Source organism: Labrus bergylta, chromosome 6 (assembly GCF_963930695.1).
Source record: "Labrus bergylta chromosome 6, fLabBer1.1, whole genome shotgun sequence".
Classification (NCBI taxonomy): domain Eukaryota; kingdom Metazoa; phylum Chordata; class Actinopteri; order Labriformes; family Labridae; genus Labrus; species Labrus bergylta.
In genome coordinates, this window is record NC_089200.1 from 29481815 (window position 1) to 29500365 (window position 18551).

An 18551-nucleotide genomic window follows, 5' to 3' on the forward strand; every position below is an offset into this window, starting at 1 on the left:
GCTTTAGCCGCCTCACCTGCGTTGGCCTACACACCTGAACCAGCTTACTGAACAGCCTGGCATTTAGTTCAGGAATTGTGATTTTTGTGTATCTGATAGGAATGATGGTTGAAGTAAATCAGATGAGAAAAAAACAACCCACCTAGCTGATGAACACTTATGTCTATTGATGTTTAAACACCTCTGTAATAATGTAAACGTGCAAACATTTCCAAAGTGGATGTTAAAGAAGAGACAGAGACACAAATTCAGACTTTTAGTTTTTAGTTCCCTTCCATATAAAAAACACATACTGTACAGTAAACACACATCAAACTGCCAGCACTGGTGTTTCTTCACTAAAAGGAAATGTTTTTGGAAGCATAAAAAGTGCTTCAGGAGTCCGACAGTTCAAAAGGAGAAAGACAGTAACAACTGACGATCATCCGGGATATTTACAGATTGTATAAATAAAAGTTTCACAAAGAATAAATTAGTGTGAAATCATGTACAGGCAAAGTGTTCGAGCTGCTAAAACCAAGCGCTCTGTTGATTCTGCGGACATGAGTTAAAGTTCATCAGTATACATGAAGGATTGTGTAGGGTTCTCCATCCCTTCTTTCATCTCTCCAACAGTCTGCATCCAGATGTTTGTAGCTCTTGGCCTTTAATTCACAGATTTTTATAAATGCTCCATTCACAATCAGTGGGGGAAACAGTTTGAGCAAAAAATGTAGCAACACCCTGTAACGCTTCAAACTAAACTATGGCAAAGTGCACTCAACAGGATAAATAAATGGACACACAACACCAATACTCTCACATTCACAACTCTGATCTAATCATGGGACAGAAACATCTCCGCCAAGATCAACAAAACCATAAAAGTGACATGAAACCACTTTGAACTAAAGATTTACGCAGACAGAAACAGAATGTGGAGACTCATCAATACAGATTCACTTCACAAACACACCAACAATCTTCTCCCTGACTGATGCCAGGATACAGACATTACTTCTTCGATCTTTTCTCTCCATCTTTATCTTCTCTTCACATGTTCGGTTGACTCGACAGGTAAATAAATATTTAAAGTGTGGAGCTATTATTGTTGAAAACCATTTGCAAATGTGTAAATACATCGACACATGTAGGTCTTGCAGATATTTGCAGATCTGTTTGAAGTATTTGTTAATGTGTAAATAGTTTTTGCAACAATAATAGCACCATATAAAACTTGTTCTTGGATTCAATTCATTTGTCAGTTTGGAGTAAGTCTAGTATTTTTAAACCTGGGCCCTATGTTTAAGACATACTCTGAATGTGAATGCCAAAATGCAAAAGAACAACTTGGAATAAAGACTGTTGCTGCTACAACTCAATCCCAAAAGAAAAATGTGCCCGATCAAAATATGCCCAATTAAAGAGCTTCTTGTTGCCAGTGATCGACTCACGTTGTAAATGTTAGTGTCAGGCAACATTACAGAACTGATCCCTACAGGGACAGATCAGGGATAAATCCTTTTATTTTAACCAGAAACAGCCTTCATAACATTTTCGAAAACACTGCCAGACTCCATTGAAAAAAACAGAACTTTTACCTTGTGCATAGGAGTTGCTTGTCCACTCCTGACTTAACAGTTTTTTGTTGTTGTTGTGTATGTTATTTATTGATTTAAATGATAAAGGTCACATATTCTCCTCCTTTTCAAACAGTTTAAATAAGCCTCAGAGCTCCTCAGGACATGTCTGTGAAGTTTCTTGTTCTAAATCCACTCTGATCCTGTATTTGATCATGTCTATAAACCCCTCTATTTCAGCCCTGCTCAGAACAGGCTGTTTCTGTGTCTGTACCTTTAAATGTAAATGAGCTGTGTTTGACCACGCCTCCTCTCTGGAAGGGGTTTGGGTGGCTTGGGCTTCTCACACTGTGTCGTATTGTTTACGGTGAAAAGGCAGACTCAGATGACAGAACAAACACCTAGCTGTGGGAGTGTCACCCACCTGGGGGAGGGGTTACTGCCCTTTGTGATGTCATGAAGGGAAAATCTCCAAACGGCCTGTTTGACTACACATTTTCTAAAAAGTGGAGCAGGCAAAAGACGGAGAGGATGGACTTTGCTCAAAATTTGGGGTTAATTTGACAGGCTATGGAGAGATATTAGTGTGACGCATAATAACACAAATTTTAACTAATCAGAGCAGCAGTAGACCAGCAACTCCTGTGTTCTGTAAGGTAAAATTACATTTTTTGCTCATTCAGGCTGGTGGCTTTGAGGGTATTGTATCCGCTGTTGGTGGGTTCCTAAAAAGCATCTAATTCTTTATTTTTTTAAAACTAACTTTGTAGGGATAGTTTCTGAAATTTTGTCAGACACTTAGAACAATAATCTAAGTGTGACCCTGGCTAAAACGAGTCCTTTTAGCAAACATGCTCTATATAGATCTGGCAAATTTACCTCAGAAAACGTTGCAGCCTAAACAATCTACTGAAGCCATATAAAGGTTGTTGTAACTTTTAGAGATATATTCCTAAATTATGTACGAATAGGACCCTGTTTAAAAATACCAAAGGTAATGTTTAATGCAAACATTAGGGGTGGGGGGGGGGGGTGGGGGGGTGCAGCTGTGTCTCACTTGCTGTTTAATTTTGGATTCAATAGGCTATTTCCACCATTTAAAAAGCTCTTTTCTATAAGTACTTCCCTTATATTAAGAAAGGCTCACAGAAATTGTATGAAATGTGAAGACAAAAAAGACCCCTTTTTTCTGCTGCTGTTATACTTCATAAGAAAGTATTTTTTCGTGACTTACGGCTGTTTCCAACATTTACTTTAATGAAATTGTGGCTCTCGCTCTGCCAAATCATTATTAGTCTGTCATGCTTAAACCCAACCAATCACATGAGAATGAAACGCTCCACTGAGCCAGTGATGACTTTGGGAATTTCCAACCATGGGACATGTTTTTAAGAGTTTGTGTCACGTCCTGCCAGCACAAACTGCTCTGATGTGAACAGTTTGAAACTCTGACAACATTTCTTTAAGGTCCTCAGTGCACTTCAAGACAAATTTCTTGTGGAAAAAAAAACCTTGACTCCAGATATGGAGAAATTGAACCCATGTGTCTTTTCTGTGATTTTGCAGTCAAGAAATGTTCCGTGATTCATGGAGAGGCCATTAAGCTGCCATTGACAGAAACATTTCAGGTTTAATGCAACACTTTGGAGTAGTGCATCACAGAATAACAAAAAAACTGTGTGACACTGTCAGACATTCATGAGCTCATTTTCTATAACATTTGGAGCCAGACTCTGAGCTTTCGACGGTACATGTACGTGTATGACTTTGATTACAGACCGTCTCCACATGTGTTTTATGTTACACGCTCTGGACGGGATACCAGAGAGCGCTCCAACAATTAATCCCCCCACCGCCGGGCACTTTCACTTCCTGGGGAGCAACGCTGCAAGTCGCTGCTTCTTCACCGGGAGGAAATGGATCTCCTGTGAGCTGACCTTCTTCAGCTTGATGGCCCTGCTCTTTGGGACCTTCTTAAGCGGGTTGTTGGGGTCGTGCTGCTCGGCTTGAGATGCAGACGGCAGGGCGTAGAGCTGCTGCAGAGACGGCCCCTGGCTGCCGTCCCGTTTGATTGAGAAGTTCTTAGTGGAGACCCCTGAGAGGCCTTTTATCTTCCCGCAGAGGATTGCAGGGATGGCGTCCTTCACTGAGACGATGACTTTGGCTGTCTGCGAGGTGCTGAGTATCTCCAGGTTTCCTGCTCCGCTTATAGACGCCTCCTGAGTTCCCGACCCACCTGGACCGCTGTCGACTACCCATTTATGCTGCCGGCTGAACTGCAGTGAAGCCAAACTGCCCAGAAGTTTGGAATCTAAACTCTGAGTGCATTGAACGCCCAAAGACAATGAGGTAGCTCTTGTATCCTGACTGGAATGGAAAGCTACCTCTTTGTCATACTTCTTCCTCACACCAGGCACTGACAAATCCAGTACGCTGTCTTGCTGCGGACTGGGAGATTCCTGTTTCAGTTCAACAGGACATGTCCGGACGGAGAGGTCCAGGGCCTGCCCTTCATCGACAGGAAGTGAGGACAGGGACACATTTTGCAGCTGGAATGATGGCATGAATCTGCTCGAGGACAACGCAGGAGAGGTAGTATCTTTAGGAGACGTCTGAGTGCTTTTACTCACAGTGCAAACTGGTTTTGGCATGTTCCCCTTTGAGTCCTCAGTCTGAGGGACTGGAATGGGGATAGGTAGAGGGACTGGCAGAGGCACTGGCAGAGGGATGATGACAGGATAGGGAACTAGAAGGGTGGCTGGAGGGACTAACGGGGCCAGAGGAGAGGAGTAGGGGGGTGTGAGGGGAGGAAGAGGGAAAAATGGAGAGCCTGGGGACTGACAGGTGGATGAAGCGCCCGCCTGAGAGGAGAAAAGATCCTGCAAGATGGCTGCAAACGCTGGATTCTGCAGGAGTGACAGCAGGTTAGCCTCCTGCGTTTGTGCTGCTGCTTTCTGATCCACAGCTGGAGGTAAACCAAACGCCAAAGGGTTCTGACACAGGACATTGTTCTGCAGCTGAGGGCAGTTAGCAGTCTGAGGGATCACCGATGGACTCATGTGCTGGAGGACCTGCTGATCCAACACCATAGGAAGAGAGACCGGGCTTTGGCTCGTGATCAGGTATGGCGACGCCCCCATTTGGCCGAGCTGAGGCCCAGCAGCTCCGGCCATCTGCAGGTGGATGGGCAGCATCAGCGGGGTCTCTCCCAGACACACCGGGTGCAGCACAGTTGTGGCGACTTTAAGCGCTACGCCTCCTGGCGCTTCAGCAGAGGGACTCACCACTGACGGAGCAGGAGGATCCACCAGGTTGGAGAGTCCTTCTTTAGCGCTGACACAGGAATCAGCAGCATCTTCAGCTTTACTTAGCATCTCTCCTTCGCCTCCTCCTGCAACCTCAGCGCTGCATGCATCAGTCTGAGACTGTTTCACATTAACACACTCATCACCACCCTCCATAGTTCAGTCCGAAGATCCAAATGTCCAAGTGTTAGAGATAGCCCTCATCCATTATTCTTCCAGGAGCCCTGAAACAGAAAAGTTAAATGATAAAAATGTTTAGAAATCTTTGGATTCTTTTGTTACATGAAGGACACATTCACTGTGGTACCTCTGTGTTATGTGTTGAGTCTAACTGAATGAACGTGCACTTTTATCTCCAGCGGAAAAGTTAAGCATGCCCAACATGCAGACTGAACAAGACGTCAGACTCTTTTTTTTGTTCCCCATGCAGCTCTGACCTCGTGATCTGAATTTTGTCACATTAAACTTAGAGGAGTGGATTTTACAGTTCATTATATATCGTCGCAAGTTACTGTGGAGCATACAAGAAAGTCTTGTTGTCTGTCTTTCCAAATCGAATGTCCTATTTTCAATAAAAAAAGGATCATATTTTCATTATGTAGGTTATTAATATGTCAGAAAAGTTCACTTGGGGTCGATGCAAGTATTCGATATTACAGCCTTTATTGTAACATACTGATGATGTGCATGCAGTATGTAATCATGAATATCTTTAAATCATCTTTGACAAAAAAAGAAAACAAATAGCAATCATCTGCTCTTGTTGAGGTGTGAAACATTCCTCACTTCATTATGCTGCTTTTGTTTTAAAGGGTTTGCATATCTCTCAGTTCTTCCCCTCCTCCACTCGTCTGTCTGGGTTGAGGTCTCTCCAGGTTGAAGAGGTTAAGCCTGAGGTAATACGCCACATAAAGCCAAAGGGACGGAGGCGTTTCATTTGCTAAATCAATGACCCCCAGAGCGTCAAAATAACCTTATCACACTAGAATAAATTGGCCGGTTTATTCTTCATTTAAGATCCATCTATCACACAGGTGGTTATGTTGTTTTCATAAGCCTACAGTGTGCTGCGTTTCATCCTCACTACATGACACCTCCACTCAACACATGTCCTGCCTGCTCTGGCTGTCAACCCTCATCCATCTGTAGTGATAAAACACCCGTGGGTGCCCAGAGTCACAATGCGTCCAATGTCAGCACGGTCAATTATTCATGCTGATGGGAGCAGCAGGGATAATGCGTTCTGGTCTTGGAAGGGGGGAAACCTTAGAACAACCTGAACGCACAGCTAACTTAGGCTGAACTTCCAAGCTTTAAAAATTTGAACGCACACATGCAGTTCTAATTTTCTTGCAACAAGCGTGACACGTCTTTCCCTCGAACTGCCTTCATGTGGTGTCCGGTTGCCTCAGTGTGCAGCGAGGAGGACCGCTGTGTTGCCCCCGGGCTGCCTTTATATTGTTCTGTAGCATAGATGACACATTGTAATGCAGCTCTGATGGATTACATGGAGGATTTTAAGGCCAGACAGTCAGCCGATAACAGTGTCGGTGTTTCACACACAAGGAAAGGTCTGGGAACCTCGTGTGATCACCTTGGGAATAAAAAAACACAACTACATACTTGGAAGAACCAAATATTAGATATTGCATTTTTAGCTTGAGGCACATGTGTTTTCCCAATCATAGACTGTATATCTGATGTTGAATTAGCCTAATTTCAAAAGGATGAGTGCCTCAAACATGCACCTTTTTTAAAGACCAGCAGGGGGCGACTCCACTGGATGAAATCAGACTATAAATATTAATGGACAAAGCCTGAGTGAAGTCAGCCATCTTTTACGGCAGGGGGCTAACTTTTAGTCAACCTAACGACTTTGAGCCGAAGCTGAGGCGGGTTTTAAGCCTCTTGGCGAACCATTACATCGAGCCCACCTGTCAATCATGTCAGCTACACGCCGAACTATGTAAAACGTGTACCATTTTCAAAGTCAAAACGGAGCAGTTTAAAAAAAATCACCCCCCATAAAGTGTGTGCCACTGATGACAATAACTATCAGACCTATTTTGTTTTTGTACCAGTCTGTAAACATGTTTATTTATGCTGTGGAAACGTTTTTTTTTTGGCTGATGTGTGTATGTGACTTCAGGTCTTCTTGGAGACAGCCTCAAGTGGACACTCAAGGAACTGCAGGGTTTTGCACTTTTGCATAGGCTTCATTTTTCAAAAAAGGAGGTTGCCGATTGGTTGAAATTAGATGTTATTCAAAACCAGATGAAAAAAAACCCAACAACTTCTCACTTGATCTGCATAGACATTTTGCAAATGTATTTATGGTCTCAATCACTAGTTCTCTTCAAGACAGAATGATGTGTATTTTGGAGTACAATCCCCCTTGCTCTGCCTCACACATGATGTCAAAAATATGAAATAATAAAAAATTATCTGGCCTGCAAAAAAAATGTATCGTTCATTTAATTTTAAAGACAGATTATTATCTCTTTGTAGCTGTTACATATCCATTTTAACTCCCCTTTGATATAACATTTCAATATAAACACATTTCTATAAAATATTATGTTTCAATCAACTTAAAATAATAGCAAAAGGTTGCAAACACACAGTTAAATCATGTATTTCTGTAGACATTTTTTATGTTTTTAAACTCAAAATAAAAAAAATCATTTTCAGAATAGCGGTGCTTTCTTGTAGTGAAGTGGCCCTCCTATAAGATGACCGTACAAACAGTGGCCGCTTTCCAATTTGGGAAATTAGTGTGTATCCACCATGGCACACATTCCAGTCCCTTCTGGTTTTAAAAATAAAAGGGTGTTAACAAACCAAAGGGAGAAGTCACAGTGGCTACATGCACTTCTCTGTGACTGATGATGTGACTGCAGCAGCGCATGATTGCTTTTAAGAATGCCATAATCTCTATAATTGGAAATCTGCATATGTCCAGAGTCTGTAGAGCAGGACAAGAAAAGAACACTTTGATAGCCAAAGGTTTTATTATACTTTAGCATGTAGTCCATACAGCCTCGTTTTGTAAAACAAAAGTGACAAAACAAAGATTTTTAGAAAAACGTTTACATTTTCATCATTCCTTCTTTTCCTCACTCCTTAAAGGCTTTTTCAGTTTAAAGTTAACTGATAGAAACATGTTGTTCAGATGTATTAATGTGATAAAAAAATGAGTCTTTTGTCCATTTCAAATGTAGCTACTAGCATGCACAAATGTGGTGGATTATTCTGTAAACTCTGTGATAATTGTATCCCATAGCTGTTTTCTGTTTGTTTATGAACACTGTATACGTCCCCTATTAAATAAACTATAAATAAAAGATTAAACATGCGGCTTTTTTTTACAGAGGAGATTCATCCTGCAGGCTGAATTGCAGGCAGGACAAAAAAGTCAAAGTGTTGACATAAGAATCCAAGCAAAGTCCTGGGCATAAATCTGAGTAAGACACAAATACTCTGCATACATGCAACAGCTGTTTTTTTTCAAAGCCTCAGCACATCGCTTTTCTTTTATTCCTCTTTCTACAAAAAAACAAAATGTGGAAATGTGGATCTAAGTTTAGCCTAAATAGGAAATTAGCAAGTCCTCTATTTTTCAACCATTTGATGTTACAGTTTCACTTAAATTCCAGGAAGTCTGAGGCAAGACATTTCCTGCTTGATAACCCGGTCATGAGGTTCATGGCACGATAAAGCCTCACTGACCGATATGAATGAAGTCTTTCTTGGTCAAGACTCCCTGAATGTCTCTAATGGTTTGATCAGACGGTCAAACTCAATTTAATTGACCCTTATAATCTAGCGGCCTGACTAAAACAACCTTCTAGCTCCATGAGAAGAAATGCAAATAGTGTGGTTTAGAGTCTGAGATTCTTCAGATCAGGTGACTTTATGTTCAGCAGTAATCACCAGCAGAGTGACATGGTGTCCTCCAGAAAAACACGAACCTGCTTCACAGCTCACTGCTCCTCATCACATGAATCATGTGAGCACTGTGTCAAACCCTGCAGAAGGACGTTTAACCAGCAGAGTGTGGAGGGAGCCAAAGTACACAGAGAGTGTGTCCATCCCTGTTTTTTCTCTCTCTCCCATTATCTGAGTGTGTGACTCTGCTTTGTCTTTGTGTTATCACAGAGAGAGAAGGTCACAGTGAGATGTCACACAAGAGTCAATAAACTCTCACATTCATGCTGATGTGACACAAGTCAGCCAGATGTGTTTAGCTCAGCTCCGTATGGCAGAAAACATGATCATTTTATTTTTTTTACATTGAACAATATTGACACTAATGCCGCCTGTTTAAAGAGACTGGCCTAACTTTTTAAAAGATATCATCACACTTTTAAGCCTTGATTCATTATTTTTATGCAAAGATAATTAAATATGGTTACGAAACAACAAATAAACCAGTTTCATGCTAAAAATCAATGTACTTTTTTCAATCTGTGGACAAGCTGTCAGGAAGGGCTGCAAACTGAGCTGCCTCCAACGCTGTTAGCTTAGTTTTTAAATAGAAGATATTTAAAGATATTTAATAAATAATCAATCTTTATTTCTATAGAGACAATGCATAATAAATGTTAACTGCAGACACTTTACAAAAGAGCATGTAAGACCTTACTCTCTTGTTATATTGTCTACTACGACCCGACATTAACTCACCATGAGCTCAGCACTAAGCTACATGCAGCAAAGTTACAGTGGCAATGAAAAACATCCTTTAAGAGACAGAAACCTCGAGCAGAACCAGACATCTGCTGAGACTGTGTTGGGCTTTGAAAATATGGGATAGAGAGAGATGCAGGAAGAGGAGAAGAATAGAGGGACTGAAAATAACACAAAACCTTATTATCATAAATCACTTGTAGTTAAACACCATAATCTTCCAAAATACAGAATCCTAACAGAGTTACATTCTCCATACAATGATGCAGTCTGTAGGGCAGATTGTTTCAAACAGAACCAGTGTAATGCAGTTGTCTTTTAGTATGAGCTAATGAGAGAAACATGCAGCACAAACCAAAGTGCAATCTTGCCATTAAATGAATGAATGTGTGTTTTTTTTTTTCCTGATAAGACCAGCGAGTAACATACGTGATGTCGTCATCTGCAAGAGGTTTGTGCTCACCAGCCAGTAACAGCTAATTGTGTAAATAGGCAAGAAGAGACCAAACAGAGAGCCAAATGAAATCCCTCCCCTGTCCCCGTTACTGTAATGATTTCCACATTTCCTCTCCCCCCCCCCCCCCCACACACACACACACACACACTCACACACACACGCTGTATGAAGTCAATAACAGGCTGAAAACAACAACGCCTTCATTTCAATTGCATTAAACTGCACCGCGGTCCAAAAGCATTACGAGAAGGACTCTCCCTCTCTGCTCCTGTGATAGTTCCTGCTTAGGGGTTTGATTTAGAGTCCAGAGCAGGGGGGAACAAAGCAGCAGAGGATGGATGGATCATCATGGCTGATGATTTAAAGGTCACCGTCCCTACACTCCCCCTCCGCTCCAATAGCCAATTACATCTCATTAGTGAGACACATGGAGACTCGTCATTAACTTCACGTCTTTAAACCATCAGTGCATCTCTTTATTCTGAGAATACCCTAAATCCCACAGCAGTAGTCAAGTGGGATGAATAATTGAACAGGAGTCTAATTCACACAGTTTTTGTTACATTACGTGTAACAAAACGTCACAGTTTTATCTTGTTTCCTCAGAAATCTCTGAATGATCGGGTCAAGTATTACTAGCATAGAGGTGGGTGGACGAGACACACTGAATATAAATGTATGGAGGAGGGCCTGGAACAATTCATTGTTTTATCCAGGACTTCATCTGATGACTCAATTTAACTGTAAATAACCAGAGACCAAATCTTTAATTTGATCATCTCAAATATAAGGTGTGGATGTTGAACGGTTGCTACTGGCAACTATTTTAGAGTATAGCAAGGAAGATATGAGTTAACCCTATCAAACAATGATAACAAAAAACAACAGCGTTTGCAATAACTGAGAGATCATTCAAACCAGAGCTCACAAAATGACTGCATATCGGAAATAATGACCCAAAACTAAACTATATACGTGTGAAAGGTTTAAGTTTAAAGGTGCTACAGTTAGTGTAGCTGATATTTGTAATGTTTACAAAGTGTTATCCAGAATAACACCACAACCCTATATCTCTTCAGGGTTAGACTTGGTAAAGTATACATCTGGTAATAAAAAGGTTAACTTGGTGTTGAATGAGGACTCGATGTTGTGTGATCAACAGGACAGAGGTGGTGTTGGTAAACACACACACACACACACACACACACACACACACACACACACACACACACACACACACTGGCCTAATAGTATGCTTTTTCCAATATTTACTGATAAATAATAACTGATAATTTTGGTGATTAAAGTAGTAGTAGTGTCTTATGTAGAAGTATCTGTTGAAAGTATATAGAAGTATTCCGGTTCTGTCATTACAACATGTGAAAGGCCACCAATAGCAAATGCACAAGCCCTGTGTGACCCTGCTGGGTTCATGTGAGGGTTAAATTCCTCGTTTCGTGAGCACTGAGGACATTTTTATTCCCCCACACACAGCGGTACAGTCCTTTAGACTGGTCTGGTCCCTTATGTGTGTCTGGTCCCTCGACAAGCCGACATGGAGGCTGCGCACACGTCTCCACACGGTATAACCTATGGGTATAACATGGAGGGCTGAAATAAAGACAGCTAATATAAGGCACAGATAGGGGGTCCTCGTCCTTATTATTTATACACTTCCTGTTTATCTGACGTTTATATATATAAAAAAAAAAAAGACAGTACGCGACAGAAGCTAGCTGCGCAAATCGTCTCAGAAATCAGAAAAAAATGGTTTTCAAACGTTAAAAATCAATATCATGCCACTTATTAGGCAATTTTGTGTTAATCTAGATGTTAATATAATAAAAAAAGACATCATTTTGGACGTGTAAGCGACGCACACATTAGAAAAAGCCTTGGTTCACCCTGTTCCATCTCCTTCCCTTTAATCTAATTCCCCCTTTAAATTCCAGTTTAGCCTCAAACACGAACATTTACTCACCTTTAAAGCAGACGAGCGTATAAACGACTCCCCTCACCAGCTGCTGCTCCCAGGTAGAAATGAATGAGACCCCGTTAATACTTTATAATAAATAGATAAAGCTTCTATTTATCTCCTCATTGCGGTCCGTCGGAGACACTCCAGACTGAAGCTGCGCACGCAGCTCCGTCAGCGGGTCCTCCCTCCCCCCCTCCCCTCCGCACCGGGACGACACATTACAGATAAATAAATATATTCATAATATTTACAACAACAGTTTGTTTAAATGTGTTAAAGAATTCATTTAAGAAATTATAGTAGCTCTCCAGGAAATGTACCAAAAAACAAGAGTTTGGAACAGAATAAAAATAGTAATCACAACATTACCAGTTAATTTAATCAATTTAGTTATTAGTGATTTACGTTGTGAGAACCCCCAAAGAGGTCGGGACTTTATTCCTAATGTTTATTTGTTAAAAAACAACATAACAAGAGCTCAAAAACATTATATAGCCTACTTAAAATATATCTGAGTTTGATCATTATCTCTGATATTTGAGTAAATTTAAACACAGACTGTGTCCACATGTTTGTCACATGCTTAGAATAAAACCCACAATGCATACACAGTTTCCCATTATACATTAATTATTCATAAATTATTAATTTGGGTTTAAATGTATTTTGTTTTTGTTTTTAAATTGTATTTCAGGACATCCTTTTCTTCCCAAAAATGGTTCTATAACCATCTGACCTGAAATGAGGTCTTTTGTCGTGTGAAGACTAAAGCGAAAAGCGTGTTTTGAAAAGAAAAAGATGTGAATAGAACCATAACCTCAGATGAACATGAACAAGATCAAAAATCCTTTGTAAATCTAACCATAACCCCAGACCAATCTCCAAAAACCTACAATTTTGTGCAGAAAATAAACAAGGTGTTATTAATCCACGGAAGGGACACAGCTCTTGAAAAATATATAAGAAAATGATATGAAATGTTGAGAAGCCTTTAGAATACTTTATATTTTCATTTCAAACATACAGATGATGTTATCCTGGTGAGAGGCTGATGACGAAGGCTGAGGAAAATGGAGTTTGGCAGCTGCGAATGAAAGTCTGGTCATGACAGGCCCGGCTGAGCAGGATCCCTTGGGTCTTCATATCAGTCCCAGGCAGCCTGGGGCTCTGCCTCGGGGCCCCAGGGCCTCTCATTGTTCCGCAGGGAGGGTGTTCAATGCTCTATAATGAGCCTCACAATATCCCCTGGTGGCCTGGTGGTGTCTTTGGTGTGGTTCCCTCTTCAGTGTTCCTCCCCCAACCCTGTCTGCAGTCAGCATTACTCACGCATGCAAATTCACCTCTGACTAGAATACCACAATCAATACTTAGTCACCAAATATAGATCAATGAATATAAGAGTTTTTCCACCTTTAATCTGGATAGATATATCATAGAGGTGTCTCGTGTTGACCTTTCAGTTGTTCATTATGTTCCTCATGTTGGATAAATGTGTCTCTAGTCATTGAAAAAGACAAATACAGATAATTAACGATCTCTAATGTTACCTGCAAGTCTCTTTATTTGTTCTGCAAACGTGCACACAATTATTTTATTGACTTAAATGAAAATGAGTCATCTGAAGATCCTTTGATTGCTCTTTGTGTTTGGGATAGTATTAAAATGAGCGGAAGACGGAGTGTCCTATCTATTTTATCACATGGGAGTTATCAACGTTTTTTTGTATCCTCTATCCTCACACGTATCGTCATAACTTAACCACACTATGTATGCATTGTGACTGCATTCAAAACAACAAATATGACTGTATAGGGAGTATACAAAACAGGGGTCATTTGCAACATGCATTTGAATTATGGAAGTTTTAGTTTAGTTTGTTAAAGCTTCTGTGAGGAGTTTTTGGCTGGTTATAAAACAGACTGAAACTAATAGCGATGCTTCTTTATGAGCTAGAAGAAGACAAGAGCATCAGCATGAAGACTGATTATTTTTATAGGGGATTTTTTTAGTGCATCAACCCGCTGCTGCTGGGTAGATGTCAGAAAATGTGATGAACTGCAGCTGCAGAAACAATTTTTTTAAACTTTTTTACAGCGTTAACTCTTGATGTGTTATACATTTGATTGTAAAAAGGAAGCAGGTTCTTCTGGGAAAACCACAGTAAGGAGGCACTGTTTTGAGTAACTTGTTTGTTTTGTACTTAAAGAGACACACACACCAAACGGAGCATTCTGAGAAAGCTGGTTTATACAGGGTCACAAACCTCCTCTGGTGCTTGTTATATTTTGACCAAGGCACAGATGTTTCATTTAGACCACGGGGGACCGTTTTAAAAGGTGGAAAAGGGGTAAAAGAAAATGTCATAAAATCTATGAAACACTTTTTTTCATGATTGTTTTCATCACTTTCTTTGTTCTGTTATAACTTTGTACCATCTGACGTTTTAACAACACCATAAATCCGATTGGTTGAAGAATAAATGACATTTTGATACTGATCTTGGACGAAATAATCTGAGCTCATATAAAAGATTTTAAGTGTTATGCTTCTGGTTTTGATGAGGAATGACTGACTGTGTTGGCTTAGAAAATAATCACTATTTACAACAAGATCAATCAGTTATCACTAAGTAGCTCCAGATGCAGTACATGTCTCATATTGTGAGTTAAACATGTTTCAACTTGAGCAGAAAATGCGTGCAGGCCTTTATCCAGGGGATTTATCAATCTAATCAATCTGATAAATAAGTGAGTGAGAGAGTCAGACTGAACCATAGACTGTTAATATTCAAGCTGGCAAATGTGGCTCCCTCTTTGCACGAGGCTTGTCATTTTTTCACAGTCTGTTAAAATCAGCAGGGATTGAGCATGAATGATAAACTGTGTGTCCTTCTGTTGAAGGCCTCTCATTAACCTTTCTTTAAAAGAATCACACAATGATCAATGTCATGATGGGCTGAGATGTGCTTTAAAGGCCTGAACATCATTGACTGCACTGAGTTTAGATCTGGAGGTTAAATAATGGCACAAACCCTGAAGACAAACACCAACAGAAAGAAGTCTCTGTTATCTGCAAACATCAAAGCTTAGGACAATTATCTGTGGTTATACTGTATATATCAAGCGGACTTTCTTGTTTACTCTCCATCCGAGGTCATTACACACATTGTCACATTGTTTTTTCAACAATATGTTTGTTGTTTTCGTATCTGTAAGTGCAAAACTTTTATAAGGTCATGTAAACTTTCCTTAAACCCCAGCAGCCCCTCTCCACTTATCACTAAAAGTTCAACGATACTATATAAAGGTATACAGCATTTGTATTTTTCACACTGAAGAAATTACAGTAAAAGAAGAAATGGAGATTTATTTACAACAAACAGTGATGAAAAGTATGTGAATAAAAATAAAATGAAAATATTGAAAATAAAAATGCATGTGAAATGAAACATTAAAGGGGCCATATTATGAAAAATCGACTTTTACAGTGTTTTTGAACTTATATTTGGGAAACCTCATAGAATGTGAAATAAACTCATCCAGTCCTTTGTTTGTGGTCTGCTTCAGTCTTACAACACAGAGAAAAACACCCTGTTTCAACGTCACCTCCTTGTGATGTCACAGTGGGATTCTGGTAAAAACAAAAATCCACTCCCCTCCCCTGATATCTCCACCCATTGTCTCCACCTCCAGCCTAGAACAAAACTTTTGAGCAGGTCCGCCATTTTTATTTTCTCTACAGAGGAGTGATTTCTACCAGGAAAACTCTGGGGGGTCATTACATTTAAAGAGACACACACACCAAAACGGAGCATTCTGAGAGAGCTGGTTAAAACAGGGTCACAAACCTCCTCTGGTGCATGATTCATGTTATATTTTGACCAAAGCACAGCACAGATGTTTCATTTAGACCACAGGGGACTGTTTGAAAAGAAGAAGAAGAGGGATAATATGTCCTCTTTAAAGGAAGATTATGCAACTTTTTGATCCAGTAGATGTTGCCCTTGAGCTCCAGCATGAAACCAAAACAAACAAACTGCTGTTCGGCTGCACCTGCGCCACACTGAATCCTCCGCTCTCCTCCAGCGACACACCTCTCCACTCACATTCACACAAAGTAATTATAAACTGGAACACACCATAATTAAGCACCATTAAGCGCAAGTGGCGGACAAAATTGTCCCCGACTTGAGCTGCAATCACCTGCATTGTTGTATTAGCAGGCTAATGTTAGCACACTTTAGCTTGTAGCTTCATATTGCACATACATTGACAAGGAATGACCGTGATCTAAAGACACTTACGTGATGTTTAAATAAGCAGTGAGTATGTAAAACTTATTTTCTCTAGTCCTTGACTAAAATAACTTTATATGTACGTCCCATCCATGTAAACATGATGTAAACACGACGCTGACAACAGTACAGCTCACGCGTCTCACTCATCGTAGACAGTCATGACTCAAGAGAGACATTTACAGAGGATATAAATGTAGCACATTCTTCCTTTAAGTGATTAAAATGTATTTAAATTGAAAAACTAAGCAATAAAAATCCATGTGAGTTAAATAATGTTATAATAGAAATGCATGTGAATTGAGAATTAAAGAGATAATCAAGTGATTAGATAATCACCATTCATAGTGTTGAGGTAGAACAAAAAAGCTAAAAGCTTCTCATCTGGTCACATTCACGGTGTATAAATGAGTTGTTAGCCGCTGAGAAGACAAAAGAATCAGCAAAAAATGACAAGAGACAAAGGTCGGGAGCATTACACCTGCTGCTCAAAAGAAAGATACAAGAGGTTTTTTCTTGTTTCAATCAGGTTCTACAACTCATCCACACATCACATTCCAAACCTGCACACACTGAACAGGACCGATTCATTTCTGCACAAACAACTCTGCCTTTTTGTATAACTGCCACAGTACTTTAATATATATGTGTTATATTTACATTCAGTATATACAGTTATTTTTGTGTGAAATCCATTTGAAATTGTGTTTTATCAAAGCTGCCTCAGCTTTTTTAATTCTCCTTGGGTATAAATATAGTACTCTCTTATATGGAGAAGGTGTTTCAGACCTTACACACAAACTTCTCATGAGAACAAAAACACTAGATTTCTGCTCCACCGACCTCCTCATGTCGGACCGTCCTCTCAGCAGTGTGATCCAGGGTCAGAGTTCATGGTCAGGGTGCCCTTTGATGGGTGCCAAACAGTCCACGTCTTTGTTTACCTTTTAGCTCAGTTGACATTCACACACTGAGAACAAGGCGTTTTTGTCCGTCACAGGCCTGTTTGACATGAAACAGAGCTGCAGAGAAAACTCAGTCTGACTGTGCAGCTGGAGCTGAGCCATGACAATGTTGTAATGTTCACACATGCAGCTACACCTCCAGTCCATGTTATATGTAAAGAGGAACCAGGACTCAGCTGTGTCTCTCTAGACGGGAAAGGGACAATGAGGGTTAATTTAAATGCATTTTTAATTTGCATAAATTTATCCAGAAGACATTTTGCTCAGGGCTGAACAGAAGGTTACTCCAGTGTTTGTTTTCAGCAGTAATGTGTCCAAAAACCTCTTTCATGCTTATTTTTCACACTTTAACCAGTCTTGTCTAAAAACTGAAAAAATGATCTACAAGTTTGTCTTTGGTTGTTTACAATGCATTTGATATTTCAACGCAAACAATATAGATCAAGGCTATTCAACTATATTGTTCAGGGGGGCAAATTTTCAGAAAGCTAATGACCTGTGGGTCAGACGAGCAAGCCCACCACAGCAGTACAGTGCTCAAAGCGTTGTCTCCCCCCCCACCCCCCCCCCCCCCCCACCCCACCCCACCCCACCCCACCCCCCCATCAACAACACATGCTTGTGATAGGCTGCAACACAGGACCAAAGATGTTCTATTAAATGGGAGCGCTCTTCTGTTTATAACACTTTATTGTGACAACAATGACAGTCATTCACAAGTTTTCCCCCCTCTTTATAAATATTATTTTTTTAAATTGTAAATAGAACTGATCTGCGGTCACTCTGATGTCATCCGACTGGCCCCTGGACCGCCAGTTGAATAAGCCTGATATAGATGATTCATGAAGTTTATTTTAGAGCTTTAGACATCATGACTCTTCCTCAACACCTTTTGAGATCAACTAAATGTAATACTGTCCTTTTTGTTATTCTACTCTGATGTGCAACAAAGCAGACATTCTTTCATTGTGTCCATTTGTTTAAGGATAAGGCGCCATCTTATCTGTCCTATACAGGACATTTCAGTCATATAGGAAGACAACAAGTCATACTGATCATGTATTCTATATGTCAGAAACCTTCTCTGTTTGAGGATGAACTCAGATAGTGGAAAGTGACTATCCAAGGCTGGGAACTGGAGGGTCACCTGATCAAGTCCCAGTTGGACCACAGCACAGTATGGATTAGGGTTTGGATGCTGGAGAGGTTTCAGTTCACTTGCAGAGCATTGCAGAGTTTTCCTCAAGCGCTAAACCCAAAAAACTGCTTGGGCGCTCTTTTGTGCCCTCAAAATCATGCAGACC

The 18551-nt window shown here is 40.4% G+C and overlaps 1 protein-coding gene across 1 annotated transcript; it reads right to left on the reverse strand.

The window, feature by feature from the left end:
- Positions 1-247: 247 nt before the first annotated feature.
- zmp:0000001174 (retinoic acid-induced protein 2) lies at positions 248-12153 on the reverse strand. Its single transcript, XM_020632366.3, has 2 exons — positions 11992-12153; positions 248-5088 (listed from the first exon to the last, which is right to left on the reverse strand). The coding sequence occupies exon 2, from the start codon at positions 5018-5020 to the stop codon at positions 3425-3427; it is 1596 nt and encodes a 531-aa protein (XP_020488022.1). The 5' UTR covers positions 5021-5088; positions 11992-12153; the 3' UTR covers positions 248-3424.
- Positions 12154-18551: the final 6398 nt, after the last annotated feature.